The 27803-nt window shown below is 45.4% G+C and overlaps 1 protein-coding gene across 3 annotated transcripts in view; it reads left to right on the forward strand.

The window, feature by feature from the left end:
• Positions 1–27803, forward strand: part of WDR72 (WD repeat domain 72) — an 89652-nt gene that overhangs the window by 14935 nt on the left and 46914 nt on the right. For all 3 annotated transcript variants that reach the window (XR_010475306.1, XM_065076370.1, XM_065076372.1), the window contains 9 exons: positions 431–550; positions 2450–2595; positions 2950–3046; positions 5548–5689; positions 6174–6416; positions 7005–7225; positions 7556–7751; positions 13612–13817; positions 26326–27140. Coding sequence is in view for 2 of the 3 variants with exons in the window: in XM_065076370.1 (XP_064932442.1) it covers positions 431–550; positions 2450–2595; positions 2950–3046; positions 5548–5689; positions 6174–6416; positions 7005–7225; positions 7556–7751; positions 13612–13817; positions 26326–27140 (2186 nt within the window). In the remaining variant the exon portion in view is untranslated. The remainder of the gene's footprint in view (positions 1–430; positions 551–2449; positions 2596–2949; positions 3047–5547; positions 5690–6173; positions 6417–7004; positions 7226–7555; positions 7752–13611; positions 13818–26325; positions 27141–27803) is intronic.

A 27803-nucleotide genomic window follows, 5' to 3' on the forward strand; every position in this document is an offset into this window, starting at 1 on the left:
ACTGCTTCTTATAGGTGTTAAGTTCAAACAAGGTGTGTGGCAACACATACATCTGACTGTCCTGGATGCAACGAGGATGAGTGGGACAGCAAAATGTCCATGAGCTGTTCTGAATCTGATACTGTCAGTGTATAGGTGGTCGTAGCTATTTTTTGGCTGAAGAATACTTAGCACCTGGTGCAAGAATATCTGCTACCTGTGACCTGCCTTTAATCCTTCTCCATATCCATTATCACTTCCTTAAGTGAGATCGAGGTCTGAGCCATGCGGAATATCTTCTGTTCTCGTGGTGCTTGTGAACCTTGCTGTCTTCCTATCTGACTCTTCACTTTGCATTTTGAAAGTGTATGTGAACAAAATCAGTTTCTGTGGTTTCTTTCTATGTGAGAAGTAGAAGCTCAGGTGGCTTTTTGTCTCCTGTGCCATAAAGGAGAGGAGAAGCGTGAGCGAGCGGGAGTCCAGAGCTCTGGGCTGTGTCGGCTGTCGGGCAGTGCGGTTTTGTGCTTACACGGAAAGGCTGCTCCTCGTCGTGTCCTCCGCCTGCTGGCAGGTACGTTGTGAAGCCTTATACCTTCTGCCGAACTTTGTTCATTTTGAAAAGCTGATGTGATTTTTACACGCAGGTACTTGTTTTTCTTCTCAGCTTAAAGAAAAAGCGTTCACTAATTTTCAGATATAATAGTGTTCTGTATCCCTTCTCTGCTTACATCAACTGCATGGCTGAGATGAAGTGTTTGTTTGGTATTGATGTGTTTCCGTTTTAAAAGTTTAACCTGAAGTTGGCTGGGTAGAGCAGGGTTTACCTCAGGTGTTAGGCAGCCTCAGAGCCCCGGGTGCATTGTAACCCCCGCCAGAGCACCTGTCAGGGGGAGGCGAAGCTGCACCACAGCTGCTGGGGTACGGCAGAATTGATGCCAGCGGGCAGGCGCTGGGTGCGCAGGGGCCTCTGCTCCGTCAGGGCCCGCGGCCCGCGCTCCGCTCGGGGAGCCAGGGAGCCGCAGCCCCGGGCTTAGGTACTTCAACTGTTGTTATTTTATTTTAAATTGGAGTTAAACTGAACTTTATTGTTTAAAACAAAATGCGTATTTCTCTTTCTCAGTGTTCTCATGTTCCTTTTGAAGTAATCCCGAGCTGTTAGCGCAACATACGGGTTTGATCCAAGCACCGCTGCTGGTGGAGGGCGGGTGGGAATTTCAAGCACCCCTCAGTCAGCCTCGAGTGGCCCAGTTGTGGGGTGTCCCTGAGACTTCTTCGGGGCTGCTTAAAGAAGTCTGTGCAAAGCCATTATAAAGAAATGCCACGTATAGAATGGATAGGCTTTTCATGGGAAAAACAAATCTGTGTAGTGTGCATTGTTTTCTCTTAATTCCTGAGATGTTTTTCCACAAGACATCCATGTTTCTTGTAATACCTGCAGTATGCGTTCAAATACACATACTTTGCTCCTTGAAACAGAGTTATAGATACCCAAGTCATGTTTGGTTTTCAACTTCCATATTGCAATCAGTATACAGCTTTAAAATAAAAGATGATGGTGAGCTTACTGCTTTATTATCAAAGTATGAGATGTGTAGCGCAGAGCGTCACATGTATGTTTAAAGTGGCTCCTTGACGCACTTCTACAGTAATCAAAATAGAGACAAATTAGCTAATTAATCAAAATTAGCTTCAAGTATTTAGTAGAAATTCTCATTCTGAAATGTTTCCTCACACTGCTGGAATAAGTTATAAAAACGTAGCCATGAATATTCTCTCCGTGAGGCCCCCGGGAGTGCGAACAAGCAGCCGGTATCCTCCGCTGCCCCAGCCGTACCCGCTTTTGACTCAAAATGGGAAGGGCAGAGGAAGCAAACAAGCTTATTGGTGTTTTTTGCCAGCTCTAGAAATGCAAGAGAGAATTCTTGCAAGCAAAGGGGAATATGTGTTCTTTGCTTTCAATTAATTTGCAAAGAAGAAAAGTCTCTTGCTCCCCAGAGAAGAAGGAAGAACCTGCTTTGATATGTGCTGTGATTCTGCCAGCAGCTCGTCTTTTGAAGAATACAGACATAAGCATTTATAGTTCAAAGTCTTCAATGTCATATTTATGTGTTAAATTCATTACCTAGCTTTCTGCAAGAAATGAATAGTCCAGTAAATATTAACTATGGATGCAAGGCAAAACAAAGCAGATCCCATCAAATACCCCTGATGTAGCAGAAGGCTCTAACGCTGCTTTTTGTAATTGTCAGTGTCTTTGTCTTCAAAATAGTTTGATTTTGAGTTCGCAGTTCGCAGTGGTTGATCATATGAAAACCGCTTTGGCTTTAAAAAAAGGTGGTCAAACTACAAACAGTCAGGCTGATGTTCTGCTTACTGATCCAGTGCCCCAGATGAGCTCGAGTTAAAATGAACGTGCCAATACTGCTTATATTTATTTCTGCGTGTTGTTTGGTTTTGCGCCCGAGCTCAGGTGTACGATTACTGTGACTTCTCGCTGCTTTGTGCGGAGTCGTGTGAGAGCGGCCGGCGCTTCGCTGGCGGGGAGGTGCTGGCGGCGCGCAGGCTCCTCGTCTGGACGGAGGACGGCCACAGCTACATCTACCAGCTGCCGAGCAGGTGGGCTGGGCTGGGAAACTCACACGCAGAGTTCAGGTACGGGATGAACTTTGGGGGGTTTATTATGGAACAGCTCTGCGTGTTGCAAGTGATCAAAAACGAGAACAAAACCGCTTTGGCGCTGAAGATTTACCCCGGGTGTGACAGCCCGCGCTCTTTGTCCGGCACAGCAGGGAGCGCAGGGGTGAGATTAGCCATGTAGAACTTGGGCAGCTGGTGCTGCGGCTTCAGAAAGTCGCTTGTAATTACTGATTCGGCAACTTTTAATTGAACTGGTGGGTCTTGGATGTTACTGTTGTGCTTTCTAAAAAATACGACTTTCAAAAGCTTGCTTTTTTGTTCCGAATTGTGCAGTGGGCTTTCCAAAAGCACGTATCCTGCTGACGCGAGGGCGCTGAAAGAAGCTGTTCATCCTCACTTACTCTGCTTTACTGCTCTGGGGGAAGATAAGGTACATTCAGAAATGTTTACACAGAGCTTAAAAGGTTCATTCGTTATTTGTTTGCAGTAACCCGAATGATCCCTAAAGAATCGTAGTGTTCCTCTCAAGTTTTAATTGTTCTGTGAAAAAAAAAATGAGTAAGGTTTATCCCTTAACCTTGAAATTGTTACTTACTAACCTGGAGATGCTCGTAGCATATTTTTGTCTTAAATTCTAGCAATATTTTTCATGGGGAAAAAAAAAAATCATGTATTTTTGGCTGTAGATAGAAAAAATATCACTTCAATAATTAGCCTAATTTTGGCAAAAAAGGGAGAGCTTTTTAAGGTTAATGTTGGTCTAAAGTAGGTTTAGAAGCTGTTTAAGAGGAGGCTGGAGGAGCAGGTTGTGTTTACACCTGGGCTGGAGAAGGCCGGCTGGCGGAGCGTCGCCCCGGTTTCAGGTGCCGGAGTCGCCGCTGAGACGGAGGGCGCGAGGGCACCCAGCTGTGCTGGAAGACCTGCGTCTCGACTCAGTTTTGAGCAGGGCTTTGTGTGGCCACGAAGGAACAGATAAGGCAAAACAGTTGATTTAGAACTAGAAAATCTATTAGAATTAGGAAGCAGGGAAAAAAACCCCTTTGGCAAGGGAGAACCAAACCAAATATAACTGATTTTTCTGTGTAGCTTTGGTTATGGTTTTACTAAGTCTTATGGCTAATACTGTTTATGACGTAGCAATTGTTGGAAGTTGTGGATTTATAGTAATTCCTGCATGCAGTTTGTCTGATGAGTATTTGCGTGAGAACTCAGGCAGGTCTTTAAGCAGTTCCTGTGGATATGCAAGGGAGGTGGGTTTTCTTTGCCCATCCAGAAGCCTTGTCAGATGTACCTGGGTGAGGTGTTCTCGTGTTCGTTTCTGCTGCTGACAGCTATAGGCTCTTGGAAGGCGCTGTCGTTGCATACTCGGGCGCAGTCTGACGGATTTAAGTTTCGGTTGAGGGGCGGTAGCACGGCCATTCAGCTCTTCCCCAGACGCCGAGATCTAAAGTCAGATGGGAAACTGCTGACGCTGCCAGAAGGTCAGGTGTCGTAGGGGAAAAGGAATAGCCACACTAGGGTTACGGTGGCGTATGAAGCTCGTGCGTGCTTCACCCAAAACACATGCAGCTTTTAAATGATGTGCTCTGCCCTTTCCTAGTATTTCTGCTGTAATATTTGCCTTACTGCCTGACTGGTTTTGTAGCAGCTTGGTGAGACCACAGAGCTGCCTGTGTTGTGGTCAGTTGTGATCTCCGTTCTTGGATTATAAACTGAACCACATTACAGCACAGTTGCTTATTGTGCAATTTACTCCCAGACTTCAGTGTTCTAAATAAAATATATCCCACATAAGGGGATTTCAAATTGTGTTGCAGCAGACAGAATGAAGCTGTTACTACGCTAGGTGAGGGCGGTGTATGGCACAGAGCGGTTGTGCCGATGGCCTTCCCTCCGTGCTGTCCGCGGCACCGGCTGCACCCTGGGGCGTTTTGGTGTGGATTTGTGTGTGGCCCTGCACACATCTCCCGCTTTGCTTTCCTGTGAAAAGAATCCTGAGTCGGTGCTCCAAGGCAGCTCCACAACACCAGACTGAGCATTCACTTTCAAAGCACCAGCCTGCTGTAAATAGGAATGCAGACATACCTGGAGATTCCTTATTTTCTCGAGTTTTGCAGAGGTTTTGAGCAGCTAGAAGTTTCTCCTTAAACACCTCACCTGTTTTTAATAGTCTGATATTGAGAACTGAGCTTGTGTAACAACTGGACAGGATGTTCTTGGCAAGTCATCAGTAGGTCATCCATAGTTTGGGTGTTACTGATGTGGCGATGTAGAACTACCTGTGGTGTTACACCTACAGACAAATTAAACTTGCGGACTTCTGGTCTTCACGGAAGAACAGAAACGTGGTGTTTGAGATAGATACTGCAATAAGTCTTGGCATTGACTGAGTGGAACTAGGCAGGTGCCAGTGAGTCTGTTTATCCATGATATTATACTGCTGCAGTATCTAACTTATTCCAGATGACCCACTGTTAGTGTTATAGACTATTACCTTCTATGTAAAAGCGTCATTCTTATCTTTCATTATTTGTAGTAACATGATTGAAGCTTTACTGAATTTGTTTCGCTGTGAAGATCATCAGTGTTCCACTGCATTTTTGTTCAGCCTGACCTCGGTACCCATGCTGCCTCTTTCAATACGCTGGTGATACCGTTGGCGTATCCTCCCTTAGAGACAGTGAACTAGGGGGCCCTGCCCCTTCATTTCTCCACTTGGGATGCAGGCAGAGCAGAGGTGATTTCAGGAGGTTTGCACCAGGCCGAGGCGACCTGGTCTGAGCAAGACTTAGTGATGGGTGAGGGTTCAGCCGTGATTTGTATTATATTTCTACAGCTATTGATGTAAAAAATCCCTTTGAATTTGCAATTATTAGATGATTTTATCATCTCTTTCATATCCAAATATTGATTTACTGTTGTTTTTGGCAGAGTTTTCCTTTTGTCATGGGCTTCATGAATGAAAGGAAGGAGCCTTTCTACAAGGTTCTCTTTTCTGCTGAAGCCTCAGGAAGGATCACTCTGTGGCACGTTCCTGATGTCCCTGTGTCAACGTTTGATGGGCCACCAAAAGGTCTGGCAACTCTGTGCTCTTGAGAGCATCTTTGTCTTAACTTGTCATGAAGATATTTTCACACTAGAAACTGGTGCTCGTTCGTTCATTCTGTGATAATTGCCCGTAGTTAGAAGGAGCAAGACACTGACAAAGATGAGCATCTATAAGTTCTTCATGGAACCGAGCAAATAAGTGTTCCTTTTTCCTTACCATCTGCCCATAAATGCTTCTGCACCAAACGTCATGAAAATTCACATAGTTGGTCCTGCCTAGGGTTGTTCGGAGGGAGGTATAAAATAAAGGATTTAGTGAGATGTGGTCTAGTGTTGGAGTGGCAACGGCTGACTTGCCATTGCCGGGCTGCAGAAGGGTAAGGGAAGTGGGTAAGGGGAAGTGAAGACATGAAACTGTATATTTTGCTTGTTTGGATTTTTGGTTTTGAATTAAAAAAAATCCAACACTAGAAGAATCAAATTATCGTTTCTTTTCCCCCATCCTCTAGAAATCCCAATCACAACAACATGGACTCTTCAGGATAATTTTGATAAACACCGTTCAATGTTGGAGAGCCTTATTGATCATTGTGCAACTGACAATGGAATTGGAAGTGTAGTTGTCAGTTCATCTGTGTACATACCCAGTCTTGATAGGCTTGTGTGTGGATGTGAAAATGGGGACATTTTTGTAACACCAGGTTTGAAAACTGCAAGAGCAAGACTTCTAGAGAACAGAGCTGTGCTGAAGGGTAAGTCCTGCCCAAGCTCCCCTCGGTCGGGCTCAGGAGGCAGCGCGCTTCTGACACCCGCTCAAGTCATCCCTGTAGAAATGCCCTGGAAAACAGGGGTGGTGATCAGGGACTGAACGAGGAGAGCGGGAGGTGATGGTCGTCTTTCTGCCGCTGACCCGTCGGACCGCAGCTTGGTCCTGCCGAGGCGTTTGCGCGGGGGGGGGCCCTGGGGCGGCTGTGCGTGTGGAGTCCCCGGGGCGAGGTGCGTGGGTGTGGGGGTGTGGGCAGCGGTCATTTGTCTGTGTGGAGTCCCCGGGGCGAGGTGCGTGGGTGTGGGGGTGTGGGCAGCGGTCATCTGTCGTCTTCTCTCTAAAAGATCATTGCACAGAGGGAATGAAAAGGGTACATCTCGGGAGATGAAGCTCAGAGCGCAGACCTTTTAGGAAAAGTCTTCCCTTTTAGGAGCATGTTCAAAATTCTTTGATCCTGTGGAAAGGATTATTGTATTTAGTCTTTTGAATCTCCTGACTGCTTGCAAATGTACTGTAAAATACGGAACCTCTGTTCTTTAAGAACAGAAATGGTTTACGTACCATTTTGTTTCAGATAGCCTACCTTACAAGGTTCTGAGCGGTCACAGCAGCAGAGTCACCTGTCTGCTGTATCCACATGATAAGTCGGTAAGATTCGACCCGAGCTGGCTGTTGTCGGGGGGCCAGGACTCCGTGGTGATCTGCTGGGACGTGTTCGCTGGAGGCGTCCTGCACCGCTTCAGCCTGCAGTCTGGGCCGGTGACCGAGCTCCTGAGGGCTCCGGAGAACTACCGAGTAAGTCAGAGCATGAATCGTGTCTTGAAAAAGCATTTCTGTATCTGCGTGAAAAAACAACTGGAAATACTACAACACTTTATCCTTAATTTATGTTCATTTAATTGTCTTGTTTGAAAGTTGCTTTTAATTCCAGGGGTATTTCAGTGATTCAGAAAAATGATCCTAAACCAGTGACATGTTAAATTTAAGCTCTTAATAACCAATTCACTGCTTTTTAATATCATGATTTTCAATTTGTGTGTTAATCTGGTTATCTCCTGTCTTCAGAAGCTGAACCGATGTGGTTGTGGCTGGTTGTGGTGTTGAAACTGGAGTGTTGTCTTGCAGTTCAGAGACGCCAGCGTGGTGTGCTGCGTGTGCAGCGATCACTCGGTAGCAGTTTTACACCTGCAGAAGAAAGTGTGTCTCCTGCATGCCCGAAAGCATTTGTTTCCTGTGAAGAAGATCAAATTCGACCCTGTTGAAAATCTGCTAATTGTCGGGTGTGAAGATGAGTCGGTTTATATTTGGGAAGTTGAAACAGGTAATAACTCAGAGGGGTTTTTGTTGACTTTCCCTAATTTTGTTTGTCTGTGATGTTGTGTTACGTGAACGTGATTTATAGAAGACCAAAGCAGAAATACTGACACACTGAATATATTAATCAGAGCTTAAATGTTTATATGAACAGGCAAAAAATGAAATTTTCATGTGGTTCAAGGTATGTCATTAGTGAAATACAAGAGCTTCAGTCATCCTGCCAATCAGATGATGAGCTGACACTGCAGTGAACTGAGGATTTGTAGAAGCTATAAGTAACACGCAAGTTATTCTCTTCATTATTAAAAATAATGACATTTTCAGTCCTAACAATCCCACGTCAGAGCAGGAAGTTCTGCTCTCTTCAGCAAAATCATGATCTGAGAAACCTTTAGACGGAACTGATAATCGGTTAATAGTGGAAGATGATTGCAAAGCTCTCACTGTGTAGCCAGGCAAACTAAAGCTGGGAGTTTCAGGTTAAACTGTAGATTCCCGGTTGATTTGAGAGTGTGATGCTGATTCACAGGGAATAGATGCAGTTATTTAACTTTGACAGACAGAACTGTTAGACGCTGTAATGGTGCTAAACTGTTAAACAGCTTCCGTGCTGTTCACAGCTACGTGTCGTGGGAGGGGTAAGTGCTTAATGAATCTAGACCCACCAAAATGCACAGCGTATTAATAGCGTATGGAAATGTAGTTTTACTAGTGGAGCACCGAGACTGCAATTTACAAGTTGTTATAACCCCGTCTAAGCTGCTACTTCTCCCTGTACGACTTCTTGTACCCTCTCTTCACGAGACTGCCAGAGATGCCCTGTTTCGTGTAGTCCGTGGCAAGTTGCTCAAGTACAATGGGCTGCATTTATTCCAGATAAGTCGTTTGTGATGAAATGTGTTAGAAGTCCAAGAGTATAGCTGACATCAAGCGGAATTTACCTTGTCTAGCCTGAGACTTCTGTCGATACTTAAGACATCTACCTGAGAGCTGGTGGTTCAGGCGGGTTCTGTAAGGGGCAGAAAGCGGGAGTAGGTGAAAGGCTGCATCTTCTCCTTGGCTACAGGGGGGTTACAGGGGCGCTGGGCAAGCGCAGCCGATGGCCTGCTGCTGTTACAGATCCGGAGCAAGGTACGTCGAATCCTATCCTTCCTTAGTCCCCTGGTTTACAGAACAAAGGAAAATTATTCTGTTGTAAGTTCAAATGTTGTTCTTGCATATGCATAGTGATATAGAAAACAATGCAGAAGCCATGTGTAGTTTAATGCATCTTGCCTAAATTTTAATATATGGATACAGCAACATTCCATTACAGTGGAAGAGCTTTCCATGACAATATATATTGATCTAATAATACATTTGGAATGTTAATATAGCATGTGTACAGGATATGTTCCAAACTTACGTGTGCTGGAAGACAAATATGGAAGTCAATAACAGATTTTATTCTAATTAAAGTGCCGAACATTTTTTTCTGACAGCCAGCACTTGGAATCCTCTTCAAAAGGAAACCAGCTGTTCTCTCTATGGCTTTTACCTTTTTCTAAACAGTTGGTATTTTTTTTTGCCAAGTTAAATATCAGTATGTAACAAGTAGTAATAAAAAGACCAGTGGTGTTTTTCTTGCTGCATACACATATGGCAACATGTCCAGTGAGCCACATTTCTATCTAAGTAGGGATAGACTCTAAAGAGCAATCTTCCTTTCTCAGAGGCAGATTTAGTCTTCCAATTAGTACTCGTTTAATATGAATTTATTTCTTGAAGTTCATCACTCTTGCAGAATCAATCTGCTGAGAACCTGTTGTTCTGCATTCTGTCTTGTTCTGGTTTGTTATTTTACAAGGTGCTTAGTGTGCGTTTAGCAGTGGCGCAACAGCAGGTGCAGACACAGGTCACCGTCGCTGGGGCCGTCGGTGTGAACGGTTCCCCGTGCGGCGCGCGGGAAGCCTCCCTCGGTCTGTGCAGGACAAGTTGCTTCATTAGGTAGCGGGTGTCTTTCCAAAACACTCTGGAGTTTGAATAAACTCTCTCATTTCAGTCCAACCCTGGTGCTTTAACCAGAGTCCTGTTGTTCAGTCAGTCTTGTACACACACAGGTTCTACATGTGCTCAGTTCACACCCTTTCCTTAATTTTAGAATCACACAATATCATGTTGGGAAGCACTGTGTTTAAATAGCAGGTTTATCCTGAGTCAGGTGCATCTGTGAATACGCCCAGAACGTGGGCCCTGACACCTGCTTTGTTATCCCAAACCCCGCTTCTGCGCGCACTCTGAGATCAGGACAAATAGGTCCCACTCGATATTCCCGACAGTGCTCTCCCGAACAGCGAGAGTCACCTAATTTCATCCTCCCTCGTCACACCACAAAGAATAGCCCTCACGAAACTATGGCTCAGAGGTGAGGTACCGGCTGCATTACTGGGAGGATTGAACTGGAGGCTGTGAAAGGCTCGTGTCTTCCCCAAAGGGAGCTTTTCGCATTTGGAAAAAGGCTCCGGAGATTCAGCTCTTCTGTTCTTGGGTCATGGTCGGACCTCCAGCATTAGTAGTCGGGGCAGATGCCGCATGGCCTGGCCTGAGATCCTGATTTCTCTGCCCCTCCACTCTCCCACTGTAGAGAGGAGGAGCGGCAGGGCGGGGGTTAACCCGGGCGAGGGAGCTTGGCCGGGGTGCTGACCTGAAACGGTTAACGCTGCAATGTCTGCTCAGACGTCTTTCTCTGACAGAGCAGCTCTGTGAAGAAGTTCCAGGGGTGTTAAAGGTAACACAATGCAAATGATAACATGCAATAACATGGAGGGTTGTCACTTAAATCCCATTCTAAAAGACATTAAGGGGGAGGAGGCATTGGTTAGCGTATTTTGAAAATCCTGGGGATGGTGTGCATGGACACCCAGTAAAATGCATCGTTCAGTAGGAGCAGAGAACTGTGCACAGGGTAACACCCAATCCATAGTGCTTGGTGTGGAGGACGAATGAGATGTTGTAGGAGTCTCTAGCCCGTCACATCTGGTGGTCCAGAGCTGCCCAGGAGAGTGAAATACTCCCCTCTTGTCTGTTTCCGAGACTTGGTTGCCATGGCCACGGCTTTACAGATAAAGACTTTCCTCTCCTGTATTTTGTATGTGTGGTGGAGGGTCAGAGTGGTGCTGCTGCTGCTCGAAAACCCTGTCTTTCCCCTTTCATCCTCTGCTATTTCATGCCCCTGAATCAAAAGCTTTTGGGCTCGTATATGTTTCAAATACGTCAGATTTGAGAGGCTGTGTCTTTACTTGCTCTTTGTATTTTCCTTTAAATCAGAGAAAACATATTTCTAACAAATAACAGTTTCTGGAACAATAGCCGCCCTGCCCCGGTTCTGACTGTTGCAGTGGTCGGAATGTCTTTGTCGCCTGTACGGTTTCTCCATCCATCGCCTGCACACGCCCCCAGTGTTTTATCTTACAGATGTGTTCCAGAATCGTAGAACACAGTTCTCTATTGTCTCTGCCACGTAATCACTCTGCAAGGGAGTACCTGGGCTCTTCAGAAGGGTGAAGTGTATTGGATAAATAAATACATTGCGAAACTTGTGTTATTTCCCACCTCCTTCCATCACACTCATTTTACTATGCACTTTGTGCTCTTTTATTGCAGCTCCAGATGTACACGCAAACCTGTACACACGTATGCACTCACCCATACAGACATCCATGATTAAGAAGTATGTGCAAGCAAGCGTGTTTTTAAGCTAGATCTTCTGCAAGGTGCTCCTTATAAGGGATTTGAGATTGCTCTTATGAATGATACATAAGTGATTTAAAGATCGAGCTCTGTTTTCAAAATTGATTTGATGATGTCGTAGCCTTCTATCAGTAAGAAACTAAGCTGGGTGTCAGGGTGTTGTTTTCTATTCAGTGTTTCTGTCCATACATGTGTTCAAGGGAAAAAAAATGTCACTCTTATTTGAGAGGCTGAGTCATAATTCTTGCCCAATGTGAATCCAGAAGGGATTTTCTCAGTTGATAAGTTAATTTTCTCTTCTCTAAACTACTCATACTAAATTATGTGTTTGCTATGGCATGACACTGGCACTTGGAAAATAGGTTTGTAGGTAGTAGGAACATTCAGTAACCAAACGTCCGTGTTCAGGTGTTTCTCAATTTCCATCTTAAGTTTATAATATGTACAAACACATCTGTCAGCAGTCGAAGATAAGTTTAGTCCTTCACACTGAGCAATAAGGGAGAACAGTGATTCTCGTGACTCTTGCTCATCTTTTGCTGCGGAGGATTGCGGGCGTTGCGTAGGGAAACAGGACGTGCTTATAGCTCGAGAGATGAGGTGTGTGTAAGGAGGCCAAACCAGTATCAGCTCAGCGACTGTATTATTTCCAGGCTTCTTGACTTTGCAGAGGAACTTCTAGGAATGTGTATTTGCCCACAGGGCTGGTGTGGCTGGTATAACCCTTCGCTGGGGCCTGTCTTGGCACGGGTTCCGCGCTGGCGGTGCCGGGAGCCGAGCAGCCGGGCTGGGTGGGTGTCTGCACGGTCAGACCTCTGGGTGACGTGGTTTCCTTCCAGTAAACCTGCAGTTCTGTGAGGAGCTCCAGCGCTGACTGGGGAGGGATGGAGAAAACGACGTGTTGAAAACAACCGGGGCTGATGCTTTTTTCAGTGCAATATTGCAGTAATGTATGGTATGCAATTGATTTTCTAGGGAACAAAGAATCAGTTGCGTTACTTTCTTCTGCTCTGACTCTTGGCCGTAGAAGTAACAGAGGAGATACAACAGTGAACAGAAATGGATGAGTTTCAGAGAAATAATTGCAGATAAAGGGATTTTGTACACACGTACACACACACTTATCGTATGAGATCCCTCAATCCCAGTCCAATATTTTTAGCAGGTGTTACTGATAGAACTCCGATGTTACACATTTTTTCTGGTAGCAGTGGAAGGGAAAATTCATGTTGTATTACTTGAGGCTACAAAGAATTCAAACTTAAGGGAAAAAAAAAAATCTCATGTTATAGTAGATATTGAATACTTTTTAAATGCTTCACATGTCTTTTATCTCTGATAGTTACAGGAAAGATGCCATTGCAGCGATTTCTTATGAGTTTAATTCCTATAGGAAATGTGCAGTATATAGTATGAGCTCATTTCAAATATATTTAGGCTCAGTTTAGATATCTTTAATGTTAGTTATAAGTTAAGCACTACTACTAAAATTATTTCTACGTAAAGTTATTGTGAAAATCACGTCAGTTGGTATAGCAGTGCAAGGTTCCGGGTTGTCTGGAGCCGCACGGCTGATAAGCGGTCTCGGAAAGGTGTTCGTATTGCTGACTGATAACCTACGTGTAGGGCGTTCAGCTGTTAAAGTGTCAGAGGTAAAGGTTGTTTGTAAGAATGGAAGGAAACGTTTGAGCTTTGCCTTGCTGTTTGTGATCTAGAACACTAGAGGACAGCACTGAAATATTACATACGTGTTTTTGTTGACACTGTTAATGATGTGGATGCTTTGTGAGAAGAAAACAAATGACGCTGTTTTGAACAGAGTTAGGGGAGTGCTGTTTTTCTGTATTTGCTGCTTCTGAAAACATCTGACTTCACATGCTACACAAATACCTTGTTTCTTGTAGTCTGAGGTCTAAGGTATTTGCTTCTTTAGAAATAAAGCTTTCTATTTTTTTAAGTGGTAAAGCTGTAGAATAGACCCTTGTGTAAAATCACATTTCTAAGGTCCAGAAAATGAAGAATTAGTTTGCTGGTCTGTAGATGTTTGGTGATTTATCTGGTCACACGAAATGCTCTGTGCTAATACTGCAATGTGCAGTTCCTTGAGAAGATCACAGCTTCTCTTGTTTCCCCAGGCACGCTGGAACGGCACGAAACGGGCGACACAGCAAAGGCGATCCTCGCTTGCGTGGGGGATTCGGAATACCTGGCGGCAGGAGCTTTCCTTCCTGCGCCTCCGGACTCCAAAAGCAGCAAACACGCGGGGCACAAGCCCTCCAGCTCTTACAAGCACGGTGTGGCGTGTCACGGTCCTGCCCGTACACAGAGATCGGCTGATGAGGTAAGAGCGAGTGATTCTCCAGAGCCATGGCTTGTGACCCACAGTCTCTACCCTTCACCTTCGCGACGCACGGCCCTGTGTAAGGGGTGTGGAGGCCTGGTTTTAAGTCTATAAAGCCTTGCTCTGACTGGCTCACTTTGTGCCTTCAGCCCCGTTTCCCAGAGCAGGCGGGAAGGTGGGAGTGCCTTCTGCAGGGTCACCGTAGATCATCCTGGAGGCGTTGTCTCAGAGGCTTTGCGCCTACCGTAGGTCAGCCCTGTTTCCCCGTGCTTGTGGCTGCCCCTGTTAGCAGTGCCGTTAGCCACCAACCCCCTGGTTTGGGTTCGTGTGTCTGGAGAGAAGCACCTCGTGGCACAGCGCTGTTGGCCTGTCCACTGTTGCTTTTCTGTGAACTCGCAGGTTCCCGTTGCCGCTCGGTGCTGGTGTTCTGGATGGCTTTCTGTTAACATCGTTACAGAACCGAGCGCGAGTGCTTTACGTTTATATGAGTATGGGTGAATAAAAAGAGGGTGGCAGTGCTCCTTTTGAGATAATAGGCTGCAAATAGGTCTGACGGTCTTCAGGAGCGGTTTGGCCAGGCATTGTACTCAGCTTTGTCTACTAATTTTGTATGGAAGTTGTTAAACTAAGTGATTGTGACTGGTGGAAAAGATGTGTTCTGTCATTTTGTTCTGAAAAAGTGATAGAAGGGAATACCACACTGCAGCTATTGTTAATGTGCTCTTTGAGAAAACGGGTACTGAGACACCACGTAATGAGAAGTAAGGTTGAAATGCAACAGTCGTTCTCTTCGTTTGTGGCCTAGATAGATCTGCATTTGTCAGTTATTTGTAGATATTTTAAAATAAGCTTGAATTTATTAAATGTAAAAGCAACTATTAAAACTGTCTCAGATTTAATACAATCTCAAATTCAAGGAGTTAGATATAGCCTTATTTGGGTTGGAAAATAACGGTACCTCCGTTTTTCTGAAAACGGGAGGGGGTGTGTTCGCGGAGCGCTCGCTGTCCGTGCACCTTGAGGAGGCCTCGATGCCGTTTGTTCTTGCTCAGCGTTAACTGCTGGTGGCTGGGAGTTCTGTTCTCAGTGGCGCAGACAGACAGACCGGCCCTCCACACGCGTGGGGGATGGAGAACGTTCTCCCTCAGAGTGGGCCGTGGCCTGTGTCTGCCTTCATTAATTGTGTCCCACAATTCCGCCTGATCAAGTACAGCTCAATCTAAGTCCTCATTCTGAAATTTTCTTTTTAGATTTTTTTTTTATTGTAGCTACAAATTTACATTTAAGTTTAAAACGTTTTTGTTTAACTCTTAATATTTCTCTTTGACCTTTTACTAACCTTAGTCTGATTTCTAAAGTTGTTTTTGATCCTATTTTCTGAGAAGTCTGATTAGACGTAATCCTGCTGAGCGCGTGGTGGGGCAGATGGTGCGCTGGCTGCCCATTGACACAGGACCTGGCCGCTCCGTTCCTCTGAAAAGGAACAGCTTCCTCTCGCCTTTTCAAAGGAGAAGTTCGAGTAGTTGTCTTTGGTCATATCTATTAAATGCATGGGATTTTCAGTTTAACAAACTGGCTGGAAGGAAAATGTGCTGCTCGTGGAATATGGGCAAATAGTTTTTGGTAGAGTTGAACATGCTTTGGGGATTATGATGATCTTAAAATGGAGGTAATATCACAATAGATAGTGGTGGAGTTGTAACGATAATTTATAGTGCTTTCAGGCACATGTCTTGGCTGCTCTGATTCTCAGTAGAATATTCCATTTTATTGCTTAAACTTTGTTCATCAATTATCTTGTCCCAATAAAAACCTTTTTATTGAGAGAGTATTATTAATGTGTCTTTGACTTCCCTGTGAGTGTCAAGATTTTAATTTTTTTCTTGATTTCACCTTTTCTGCCATTATAGTCAAGTTAGCGCAGTCTAATTTCCTAACAAGTGAAGTTCTGTGCTTGGGAAACTGCTGCTCATTCATCAGAAATCCGTCATCCGTAACATGTGGTGGCTCTTTGCAGCTCCAGCGCCGTCAGAGCGGGGTCTGGAGCTTTGGGGGTGCCGGCTGGGTGTGCGGGGGGAGCCGAAGGGGGCGCGGGGCGGCGGGGGCCCCGTGGCGCTGCTCAGGAGCCCGGCGCGGGCCGCACGAGGGAGCGTGCGGTCCGGTGCTGAGCGCGGGCGCGTGAGCTGCGCGGCTTTGCTCCGCTCTGGCGCGGGAAGCTCGTGGTGTTGTCGAGAGGGCCGTGCTGCGCTTGGTCGTCTTCATACAGTCTCCTGAAGCCCAGATCCCATGAAATTAGTGAGAATTCTGTGAATATGGGAGAGTTTGACGTTTCGTACCGTATTGATAAGCGTGTAACGACCACACAGATGAAAGTATCGTGGAACTTTCAGATTATCAAAGGTTTTGGTATAGATGCACACTGAGTGTTTCATCGTCAATTTGCTTCTTTGGCAAATTGTTTATTAGAAATTCAACAGCACACAAAACTGTTCATCACGTTTCTAATTTTTAAAAAGTCAGTTTTGGCCTCTTCTTTAGTAATTCCGTTTCAGAAGATTTAGATACCACGGAGCGAGGGGCGCCCGTGCTGTCCTGTTGGTGTTTGCTTGTGAGTGATCCTCATTTCGTACAGTGAGATGATCCACGTTAAGATCGCAAGTAAGATTCAGTGTCTTTTCTTCATGTTTAGCATCACGTTATTTTATCATTAATACTGCATTCAGACAAGCACAGATAACATTTGCAGAGCAGTGGTTCCTTTTTACTCTATCGCGAGTCCAACTTCAAAGGCTTTCTTTCAAAACATTTGTCATCATGTAAATCACAGATCCAAAAGCAGAATGCTTTGATTTCATGGTGTTTTGACCATTTTAATTCTTTTATTGTGCCGCACGTGCCGGTGGGAGTACCAATAACAGATGAGTGTGACAAATGCGGTTAACGCGAGATCCATATTCATGTTGTCAAATCCCCCTGATATATTTAAACAGATTTTAATTATTTTCTGTGTCAAAAGACCCCAAATATATAGCTTAATAGTTCTTCAACAAAGCTTTACTTAATACGTGAATGTAAAACCTCTCATAAAAATGAAACTCTTACATTGGCCCTAGTCATTGACATAGGGTATTCATCAAGTCAGCAATTTGTGTGGCAAAGTGCCATTTGAATAGTGTATTGTTAGAATACTTATGGTCCACTTGACAAGGGCTCTTGCTGTAAATAGTGCAATTTGACTCCAGCTGTTAAAGAGTGGCTGTGACAGCAGCCAAATAGAATGGAGATGCTTTACTGCGCCGCACAAAAATCAATAGTGGCTTCTTGTTCGCAGTAACCTATTTTTTCTCTTTTTTGCAGATTTATACAAGACTATCTAGAGTTCATTTGTGGAAGTTTAAATATTATTTTTAAAGTGGGTCTGCTTTATTTTCAGATTAATGTTGATGATAAATGATGCTTGTGTTTAGTGGAGAAAAAAAGGCAAAGAAAAAGCCAGTACTCTGTGGATCTGTGTAAACAACGTGGTAACGCAGCGTTATTTCAACTCTCCAGCTTATGTGGATGCACGTTAGGATGCGGGTGTGAGCGGTGTAACTAGTGACAAAAGCGCTCTTTCTTGCTCCGCTTTCGCGGTTTGTGCTGCTGCAGCGTCCCTGTCCGTTTGCGAAGCACGGGGTTGTCAGGCGCTTTCTTTGTTGTTGCCGCTGTAACAGCCTCCGCGGTGGCTGCCGACGTGCAGCGCCATGGCGGGTTCTGCCGAACGGTGCTGAGCAGCCCGGGGTGCTCGGTGACACGGGGTTGCTATGATACCTGGCCACGAGCTATAGGTATTGAATCGCTGCTCTTAATTGCAATAGACTGCACACTGGATTGTGTGTTCATGGTGTTTATATGGAACCAGCTCTCATTACCCCTTTAAGTCATATAGTTATTTTTGAAAATTGAAGCTGTGTGTAAAGCTGGTTTAAAAAAAACCACATGAAGATGCTTTAATGCATCATATGAAGATTTCATGGAAGCACGTAAAGAGCTGGATATGTCTGGGAATTGTTTTCCTGATGTTCCAGACACCTTTCATGTTAGAAAGCTTCCTAGCTTTTCGGTTTAGATAATCCTAGCTTTCAGTTTAAATAATTTGGACAGGAATCTGTGTTTATCATGCACTTCCCTTTCTAGTGATTTCAATAACCTAATTGAGCTGCTTCTGGGTAAAAATGTGAGAGGAAGAGCAGCTTCCAAAGTTGGTGCAATAATGGCCGAGCCTTGGGCTCTGGGTTGCAGTGCTGGGGAGGTGAACGAGGCGCAGATGGGGAGGAAAATGTACTTATTCATTTATGAACTTTGACAGGAGCGTTACATGTATTTACTTGATATATTCACTTGATTATTTCTTAAAATACTGTTCTTTGAGCATTAATATATGGTGCAGAGAGTCAAAATACCTAAATAAGGGTTTACACAAGATCTGTAAAAGCTCATTTTGATTTATGCAGTTACTAGAAATAATTATGAGCAGAGTAGTTAAATACCAGTTCCTATAACACTTGTAAATGCACTTTAAGCATTTTAAATTGACCTACTTAGTATTAGTTGTTCTGAAGAACTTATTTGCTCGTATAACAGCATACATATTCTGCTCTCGGCAAAACGCACGCAGGCAGGATGCGGCTGAGCACACGTATTTCCTTAGTGGGAAAGCCGAATTGTGTTGTTATACTTGCCTAAAACGAGAAACAAGAATGTACAGAAATTATAAATAATAGAAGAAATATCTACTTTATGTTGCTGAACAGAATTAGTAAAAGACAACAGCAGGTATTTGTTTTAGTTTAGCAAAGGATGCAATTTAAAAATGCAGTGGTTGTTGGAGGCCTGGGAAATCACTGCTGGCTCCATCTCACTGACACTGATAGGAACTGATAGAAAAATGGAAATGAGCGACAGGCGCAAACACCAGACAATACTTATCAAATACAAGATCAGGAGTGGTACCATAAACATGGTATGTTAGACACAGGTTACTTTGGGGTTTGTTTTTTTCTTTTGTGGTATTTAGAGTGTTGTTATGAGGAGTTACAGATTTGATCATTTGTATGGAGTGGATTATTAAGAACACAGCGAAACAGAAGGAAGAACAACATTTCTCCTTAACGCTGGTAACCTTGATGTGGCTGCTGCCAGGATGTTTCTGTTCTTTGCTGGGACTGGTGATCAGAAGCTGGTGTTAGTATATTAATTAAGTGTAATAGGGAATGAGTGAAGAAATGAAGGGGGGTGTGCGTATATTTTTATTTCCTGTAACTGAAAGGCAAAGCATTTCAGTTCTGCATTTCCTGTGAAGTTTCTCAAGTGTTTTATCCAGGTAGCAACATTACTACAGTGAAGTAATAACTTATACAATTAAACTGGTATGAGTTAAAAGGCATCGTAACCCTGGGAGATATTGACAGCTTGGGCCGCGTGTCAGTTTGCTGGGAGTCCCTGCAGTTTCTGAGCTGCTGCACCAAGGGGAAAATGTAATGAAATAGAACAAGGGCAAGTGTAGAGTCTTGAATCTGGGCAGGAACAACCCCAGGTTCCAGTGTAAGTTGGGAATGACCTGTTAGAGAGCAGCGTAGGGGAAAGGGACCTGGGGGTCCTGGGGACAGCAGGGTGACCATGAGCCAGCACTGGGCCCTTGTGGCCAGGAAGCCAATGGTACCTGGGGTGGGTTAGAAGGGGGTGGTCAGTAGGTCAGAGAGGTTCTCCTGCCCCTCTGCTCTGCCCTGGGGAGACCACACCTGGAATATTGTGTCCAGTTGTGGCCCCTCAGTTCCAGCAGGACAGGGAACTGCTGGAGAGAGTCCAGCGCAGCCACCAAGATGCTGGAGGGAGTGGAGCATCTCCCGTGTGAGGAAAGGCTGAGGGAGCTGGGGCTCTGGAGCTGGACAAGAGGAGACTGGGGGAATTGGTTGATTTCAGTGGGTTTTTCCATTGATCAACTTAAAGCAAAATGGAAGCAAAAACTTGCAATGGTGATATTGTAGCACACTTTAAACTTGTAGGTGTGGATAGTAAGTACCAGTCTGACAGAAATCTGAGAATAAGCCTAAGCTATTTATTTCAACTCTTCAGACACAATTTCTATATATTTATACAAACTTGTTTCTCTATTATTATACTGGAAGCGACTGAAAACTTTTGTTTTCCCTGTTTAAAAACTAATGTGAAGAATATTCTCTATATTAGGTTTAGTTGCCAGTTATTCTTTGATGTCATGTTATTTGTCTCCAGGATCTCTCCTATATGTACACTTGCATTAAATCCAGTGAAAAATTGAAGTTCGGTATTTGTGATGGACAGACAGGCAGACAGTGTGGACGTGGAAACAAAATAAGAGAAATGTTTCATTTTCATACCAGATCTTTGCACTGAGCAATAGACGTGTTAGCAGCTCTCTTGGAACAATGCGAACGTGTTGTGCCCAGCAGACCCATCTGGCCGGCAGTCTGTCCCGCCGCGCTGATGGAAAGGGAGGTTTGTCCGGTTGTGCAGTCCATTCATCAAAGCTTGGGCTCGAACACTCCTCGGCTTAATTACTTACGTTCTGCCACAGACTCATCAAGAGTGATGCCACAATTACTGCTCAAGGCGCTGCGAAGGTTGTAACATTCTCCACTGGGATTAAAGACCAAAAAAATATTTGCGCTCTTAGAGGAAGGAGGTTGACCTGGCTGATGTTGCAGTTGAATTGATAGACAAACATGGGTGATGTGAGCTGGAAAAATATTGTAGCATTTTCTGTGTGGGAGATGGATCCTCAGGAGGATCTGGGTATCCTCAGGAATATTACCAGAGTTGGTGTAATGAATAGTATAATAAAAGTAATTTAAGGCAAGTTCAAAGCACTTCTTTAAACTAGTTCATATGGGAAAATCATCATGAATTGACACCTTTGTTTGGGACTGCATTGTCCAAACAATGAAGCCCCAGGTCAAGCATACTTCGCATGTGAACAACTGCGGCACTGCTGTTAACTCCGGGCTTTGACACTTAGTTGTTCATATGTGAGTACTGAGGTTTAAAAAGGGTGAGTGAATGAAGGAAATTCTGAACGCCCCTGTTGAACGTATCTGAGTGCTGTGGGTGAGTGGAGTGTTGAAGCCGAGGGTCGCGGGTGACCGTGGGGCGGCAGCACCGCTGCTCCCGTGGGCCTCGCCCGGCGTGTGAGCAGCGCTGCCTTGGGGAGGGTAGACCTGGCCCGCCTGCCCGCCGTGGGACGCTGTGCGTGCTCCCTGAGCCTGAGGCTCCGGGAGGCCGGCAGGGTGAGACCCGGGAGCGTGCACGGGCGCTGCTGACAGGGGCTGTGTTGGATTAGAAGGTGCTTATGGTCTTTACGTAGAGACGAAAGTAGAGCTGGTAACTTGCGTCCTTTCTCCTGCGCAGGTCCTTTTAGAGTTAGTGCATGGTATATATGTTTAGGAGCTCTTTCAATTATATACCTGCTGTTTTAACTGTTTTAATTAAATGCAACTTCGCACATATCCTGGTTTGTTCGTCCTTTCAGCTGAACAAGATGATGAGACAGCTGTGTATTTGTAAATGGCAGTCGGTTCATTGTAAGAAAGACCATTTTGAATTGTTGATTGAATTGGGTGACGTTAGAATGAAGCACTAAAAGGTGTTTTGGGGCAGTGTTGTTGTGAGACACCCATGGCGTCCTGCGGACGTGGAAAGCGGAGTTCTACCTCTGGGGATTTTCTCCTTCAGAAAAACAAGCCAAGCTTAAAAAAAAAAAATAGGCATCCCATAGTTTTATTCAATGTAAGAAATTTTCAACGCTAAATCTAGTTAAGCCTATATTACATCTGCTACGTAAGGTTACGAACTTAACAAGGCAGGTTTGCTGATGTGATTTAGCTCAAACAAAAGACCATTCAGTGTTATTGTTGAACAATGGATTATTTTTCAGTTACAAATACATAGATGTAAATATGATCACAAGACCACATTTATATCTAATTATGATCAGTTCTTCAAGCATCACCTGGAGACTTTGAACCTTTCTGTTATGTGTTGTATGACCAAGTTTTGGCTCAGTGATGTAAAGGGCTTTAGGAAACTTGAGGTGGGGAATTTGAAGTGAAGGTCCAGCTTTCCCTGCCTGCTCCGCGCTGCCCAGGTGTTTGTGCTCCCCACCAATGACCCGCTGGATCACCTGCTCCGTGCTGCCCAGGTGTTTGTGCTCCCCACCAATGACCCGCTGGATCACCTGCTCCGTGCTGCCCAGGTGTTTGTGCTCCCCACCAATGACCCGCTGGATCACCTGCTCCGTGCTGCCCAGGTGTTTGTGCTCCCCACCAATGACCCGCTGGATCACCTGCTCCGCGCTGCCCAGGTGTTTGTGCTCCCCACCAATGACCCGCTGGATCACCTGCTCCGTGCTGCCCAGGTGTTTGTGCTCCCCACCAATGACCCGCTGGATCACCTGCTCCGTGCTGCCCAGGTGTTTGTGCTCCCCACCAATGACCCGCTGGATCACCTGCTCCGTGCTGCCCAGGTGTTTGTGCTCCCCACCAATGACCCGCTGGATCACCTGCTCCGCGCTGCCCAGGTGTTTGTGTTCCCCACCAATGACCCGCTGGATCACCTGCTCTGCGCTGCCCAGGTGTTTGTGTTCCCCACCAATGACCCGCTGGATCACCTGCTCTGCGCTGCCCAGGTGTTTGTGCTCCCCACCAATGACCCGCTGGATCACCTGCTCCGCGCTGCCCAGGTGTTTGTTCTTCACCCGTTGGATCACGCGCTGCGCGCTGCTCTTACTGTCGTGCTGAAGCACTATAATACATTTTCTTCTTGCTTGTCTTCTGATGATTAAAGTAATAAAATCAGGCTTTCTAAATTCAGAAGTGACTTTGTACTAACTGGACATGTAAGTTATATCTAGTTTTTAGTTTTGTTTTTAGAAGCTACAGCAAATAATAGAATTTCCTAGTAGATAAAGACATGTTGTGTTCACGGTGTGGGTTTAAGATATGCTGTTGGAAATCTGAGATTTTTGTGGAACTTGCTAACAATATTTTATGCTCATAAACCAGTTTGAAGCCCCAAACACAATTTCATTTATCTTTATATTCTAAGCTTTATAGAGTCTGCAGAAGTGTCCATCTGTTCAGCTGAGATTGCTTCAAATAGCGAGTGGTCAGGGAGACTCAGCTGATAAAGGTCGCAGGAGCCTCTTGACCCTGCGGTACTTGCCAAGGCAATTGGAGCGCGGGGACTGATATACAGTTAGATATAGCTTGCTAACGCAATCTGCACTTTAATTGGTAATGATAGCAGGAATACACAGTAAAGTCATTGCTGAAAGAAAACAAAAAGTATCCAATATAGTAATTTATTACCAGTCAGTGGGTTTCACGCACCGGGTTGTTTTACCCCCGCAGTGGTCGGAGAAAGCAAAAAGGTACTCTAACACTTAACTGAAAATGGATGCCCTGCTGCTATCAGAGATGCATGGTGGTCAAATGATTGCCTGTGCCATTAGCTTGGTAATGTTTTCTCTATTGTAAACGCAGCTCCCCATGTTGTTCCTGTGCATCAGCTGCAGATTGAAGGCTTTCTCGTTTGTCTTCTATTTGTGCTGCCAATCATCAGGCTGCTGTCCACCAAGCACATTTCAAGGAGACAATTTGTTTTACTGCTGCCGACTGCCATCTCTAGCAACCGAGGGCTCGGGGGGTTCAGAAATTATTGTAATGCCTTAATTTACACCGTGCCAGCCATTTTGTGCATTATGCGTTTGTTTTCTGAGACAATTCCGTGAGACCATTACCAGTTTGCTATTTTGCAAAACTGTATGTGAGATAGCACCTGCAAACGTGTCCCCAAAACACAATTCTTTCTCTTATGTATATTATATGTAATGCTACTATTCTCTTCAACCTTCTTGAGGAAAAAAGTGCCTGTGCAGGTAAGGACACCGAGCTATTCTGTATTTAAAACAAAGACCGACCAGCCGAAAGCGAACACGTTCAGTGCTTGCTGCTGTGGAGGATGGAGCGCCGTGGAGAAGGGAGCGGAGCTGTGCCGGCAGCGCCGGGTGCGGGGCTGCAGCTGGGGCTGTTCTTCCAGTACAGATGTGGGGGGCAGGCCAGGGGCAGCTGAAGAGCTTTCACAAGCAGCTGTGTGAGGTGCTTGTGTTTTGTGAGCATAGAGCCGGACCAACCGTGACACCTGATGCTGAGAAAGTTCAAAAATAGTCAGCGGAGAGGGAGCGACGGCTCTGTGATGGCTGCGGCCTGCGGGCGGCAGCGAGGCCTCCGGCTCCGCCGCGGGGCTCGGGGGCGAGGCTGCTGCTGCTCTTCTCGGCGCGGTTTGTGACACTGAGTTGCTGAACGCTTCATGTGTACATTTGAAAACACGTTAAAGATGATGGCAATATTTATCTGAGTGTAGTAGAATGTGTTCTTGTGAAATATTTCTAAATGAAAGGCACAGTACAGAATGTAAATATCTATTCCCAACACTCTAGTTCATAGTTAGTTTTATGGGTTTCCTTCTATTTTCTGTCATCCTCTGTTACAGGGGATAGCTTGTCCATATTTCCTAAACGGTGTTTTATGTCTGAAGCTTTGGGTATCCCGCTTCCTCCACCGGAACGAAACGCCGGTGGCAGAGCTGAGCTGACCTGGTGGGTGCGTTCAGGATCAATGCCAATCAGCTCTCCTGTTGGCAAGAGACGGTTATTGTGGCTGCCCGCGCAGCGTCACCAGACGCCTCCACAGAGCGACGTTGTCACGGAAGTTCTCTTTGTTTGGATGGGGATTTTCCTAAAGGTTTCTGAATGTTAATCAACCAAATATGAATGTATAGAACGGAGAAAATGAAAACGATAAGCCAAATATTATCTTCTATTAATGTCAAGGCTAGCTTGTGAATTCCAGTGTTTGCATTCCATGGGGTTCGCCCTGTGTATTAGGAAGCAGCATAATTAAAGCTTAAAATAATCCTGCGGCTTAACTACAATGTATTATTTTTGAAGAAGGAAAGGGATAAAAAGAGAACCTGAACAAGCAGTTATAATCTCTTACTTATGACTCCCTATGGAGATCTTTAAGTAAGATTATGTATTTAGAGTGCATCCTCATCTGCTGGGAGCGTCATTCTCTAAACAGCAGAAAACCAGATTATATTATTACCCAAACAATGTAGTCAAATAACTTATATAGAGAGAATTTTTGTCCTTGTGTTATTTGTAACTACAAGATGAAGTTTAACAATAGCTATTCCTATAAAATGACACTTTGTAATGTAGAAGGAGGTAGGCAAGGAGTGGTTTTGAGACGGAGGAGTTAACCATGGCATTCGCGTTAAAGCCAGCTGTTGCCCTGCTTACTGCACTTGACCGTTTCTTTGAAGATTCGACTGTTTTTCAAGAGAGAGAGTTCTTTGCGTTAGTTAGTGGAATATTTCTAATTACCAGAAGACAATTAAAACTGGGAAGCTGCCTCTGGGTGCTGTTGTGCCGGTGAGGTGGAACGGCCATGCCAGTGCTGGTGGAACGACGGTGCCGGTGGGGTGGAACGCCGGTGCCGGTGGAACGTCGGTGCCGGTGGGGTGGAACGGCTGTGCCAGTGCTGGTGGAACGTCGGTGCCGGTGGGGTGGAACGTCGGTGCCGGTGGGGTGGAACGGCGGTGCCAGTGCTGGTGGAACGGCTGTGCCAGTGGGGTGGAACGTCGGTGCCGGTGGGGTGGAACGTCGGTGCCGGTGCCGGTGGAACGGCGGTGCCAGTGCCGGTGGAACGGCCATGCCAGTGCTGGTGGAATGTCGGTGCCAGTGGGGTGGAACGGCGATGCCGGTGGAACGTCGGTGCCGGTGGGGTGGAACGGTGGTGCCGGTGGGTGGAACGGCCGTGCTGTGCGGCGCGGGGGGCGCGGGCCTGTGTGGCGCAGTGAACACGTACGGGGCATGAGCACCTGAAGAAACGGGCACAGCATCAGTGAGGAGTTTGTACTCCCTCACGTCTGCTGTTCGCCTCTTTAATAGATACAGCGGGATTCTGATGTAAGATGTTGTGTCACAGTCTCACAACGGGATGATCCTCCCGCAGCGCTGCTTGGTGCCGCAGCGCTCGAGGTCTGCAGGAATTTTCCAGCATCGTAGGGTTTGTTTGCCTGTGTTCTTTAAAGCTTTCCTAAAAGCCTTTCAGCTTGGAATGAGACCTACCAGGGGAAATACCAGCCTGGAATTCTGGCAAAGATGTATGTGATCTCACAGCGTGGCTGTGTAACCAGAGATGCTGGGGAGCCTGTATTACAGTGTTTGCACGCATATGTTTCTGTGTATCTTAAGCTACTTAGAAGAAAATCCATTTTCCTTAATTCTATTTATTATTCACTTCTTACTAAGTTGAACTTAATAGAGTTAATAGATTTGGCCTATTCCCTATGCAATTCTATGCTGATAGCTTGAAAATTGCAAAATACTATGGATTTGTGTTTGGACACGTTTGTTTTTTCCTTTCAGTTACCCGATGCCGCCTGCACCCAGCAGCCCTTCGCTATTGCACCAGTTCAAACGAAATGGAACAACGCGAACTTTCACGTTCTCCTATTTGATCTGGAGAAACTTGAGGAAGTTCTGCTGGCATCTGAACTCAGTGGGCTAAGGACATCGAATTCCTTCCACAGCTGCGACGCTCTGGGAAGAGCCAGAAGCGCCACCGAGAAACGGGCGCTGACGTTGAAAAGGAATAAACCCGCGGGCTCCGTGTGTGCGGCGGCCGGGCAGGGAGACGCTGGCCGTTCAGAGCAGGCCTGTAGGGCTGGTAGCACAGCCGGGCCTCTGGACGAAAGCGGTGCCGTGAAAAGGCAGAAGAAGATGAAGAGTTCAAGAAAGGTTAGAATGCAACCATCAGGAAGCATTGATGTGAACGTCGCCATCGATACAGCTAAACTGCTGCTGTCGTGTCTCTTACCGTGGGGCGTAGATAAAGAAATAGACAATCTTTGCGTTAGATACCTGGGTATCCTGAGGCTCCAGCATCCTGTTACGTTTGGACTCGTGTCGGGTGAGAACCACCTCTCGCTGGTGTTGCCGGGGTGGAAGCGCGATCGTGCTGCGCTAGAAGATCACGCAGTGATCAACTTGTTCTCAACAAGAGTGCTTGATTTAGCAAACAAGTACCGTGCTGCGACCGACGGACAAACCGGAAAGAAGGATGGACACGAGAGAAATGCCGATGGAACAAGGGGATTGGAAACGGTATTCTTACTTAGCAGGATAGCCTTAATCAACAGAGTAATTAACATGCCTTCAGCAGTCACAGGTGAAGCTGCAAGGTAAGAACCTTTTCATTATGAGTCTTTTCTTCCTCTATATTAGTTAAAAAGTGAAAAATACGAAACAAACACTTTTCTTAAATATGGGCTACTGCAGTAGAGTTTACATTCTTTCTCTAGAGCTTTTTTATAGAATGTTATTTGAACAAAAGGAGATTGGGATAAAGCATCTTTATATTTCTCTATTTAACAGATGAGAAAACTGATGCAATAATTAATTGTTTTCAACAGAACAAGAGCTTGAATTATCCAGATTCACACCCTGTTTTTCTGGAGATTACTGTTTTCCTTGCAGTTCAAACTAAGTAGAATAATGAGACCCGTATTATTGTGCTGTTTAAACTTCTTCCTGAAAGCTCTGTGCTGCCTCTGCCAGGAGACCCGTGGCTCCGCAGATAAATAAAACATGAGAGACAAGAACAGTCTGCCCTAGTTACAGTGTCTCAAGTACAACCCCCGTAATAACAGCCGCCACTGGCAGTGAATGCCTCATCGGCCCTTGCGTTCTGAGAACCGTCCGAAATAACATTTATGTTACTCACAACAAATTTATTGACTAAATGCTTTTTCAGCATTAAAGGAAAAATAGCATGCTCAACATTATTTGAGCGAGCCAAATAGAGCAGACTAATCAGGCAATGGATATTGTCCACAGACTTTTGT

Source organism: Columba livia, chromosome 11 (genome assembly GCF_036013475.1).
Source record: "Columba livia isolate bColLiv1 breed racing homer chromosome 11, bColLiv1.pat.W.v2, whole genome shotgun sequence".
Lineage (NCBI taxonomy): Eukaryota > Metazoa > Chordata > Aves > Columbiformes > Columbidae > Columba > Columba livia.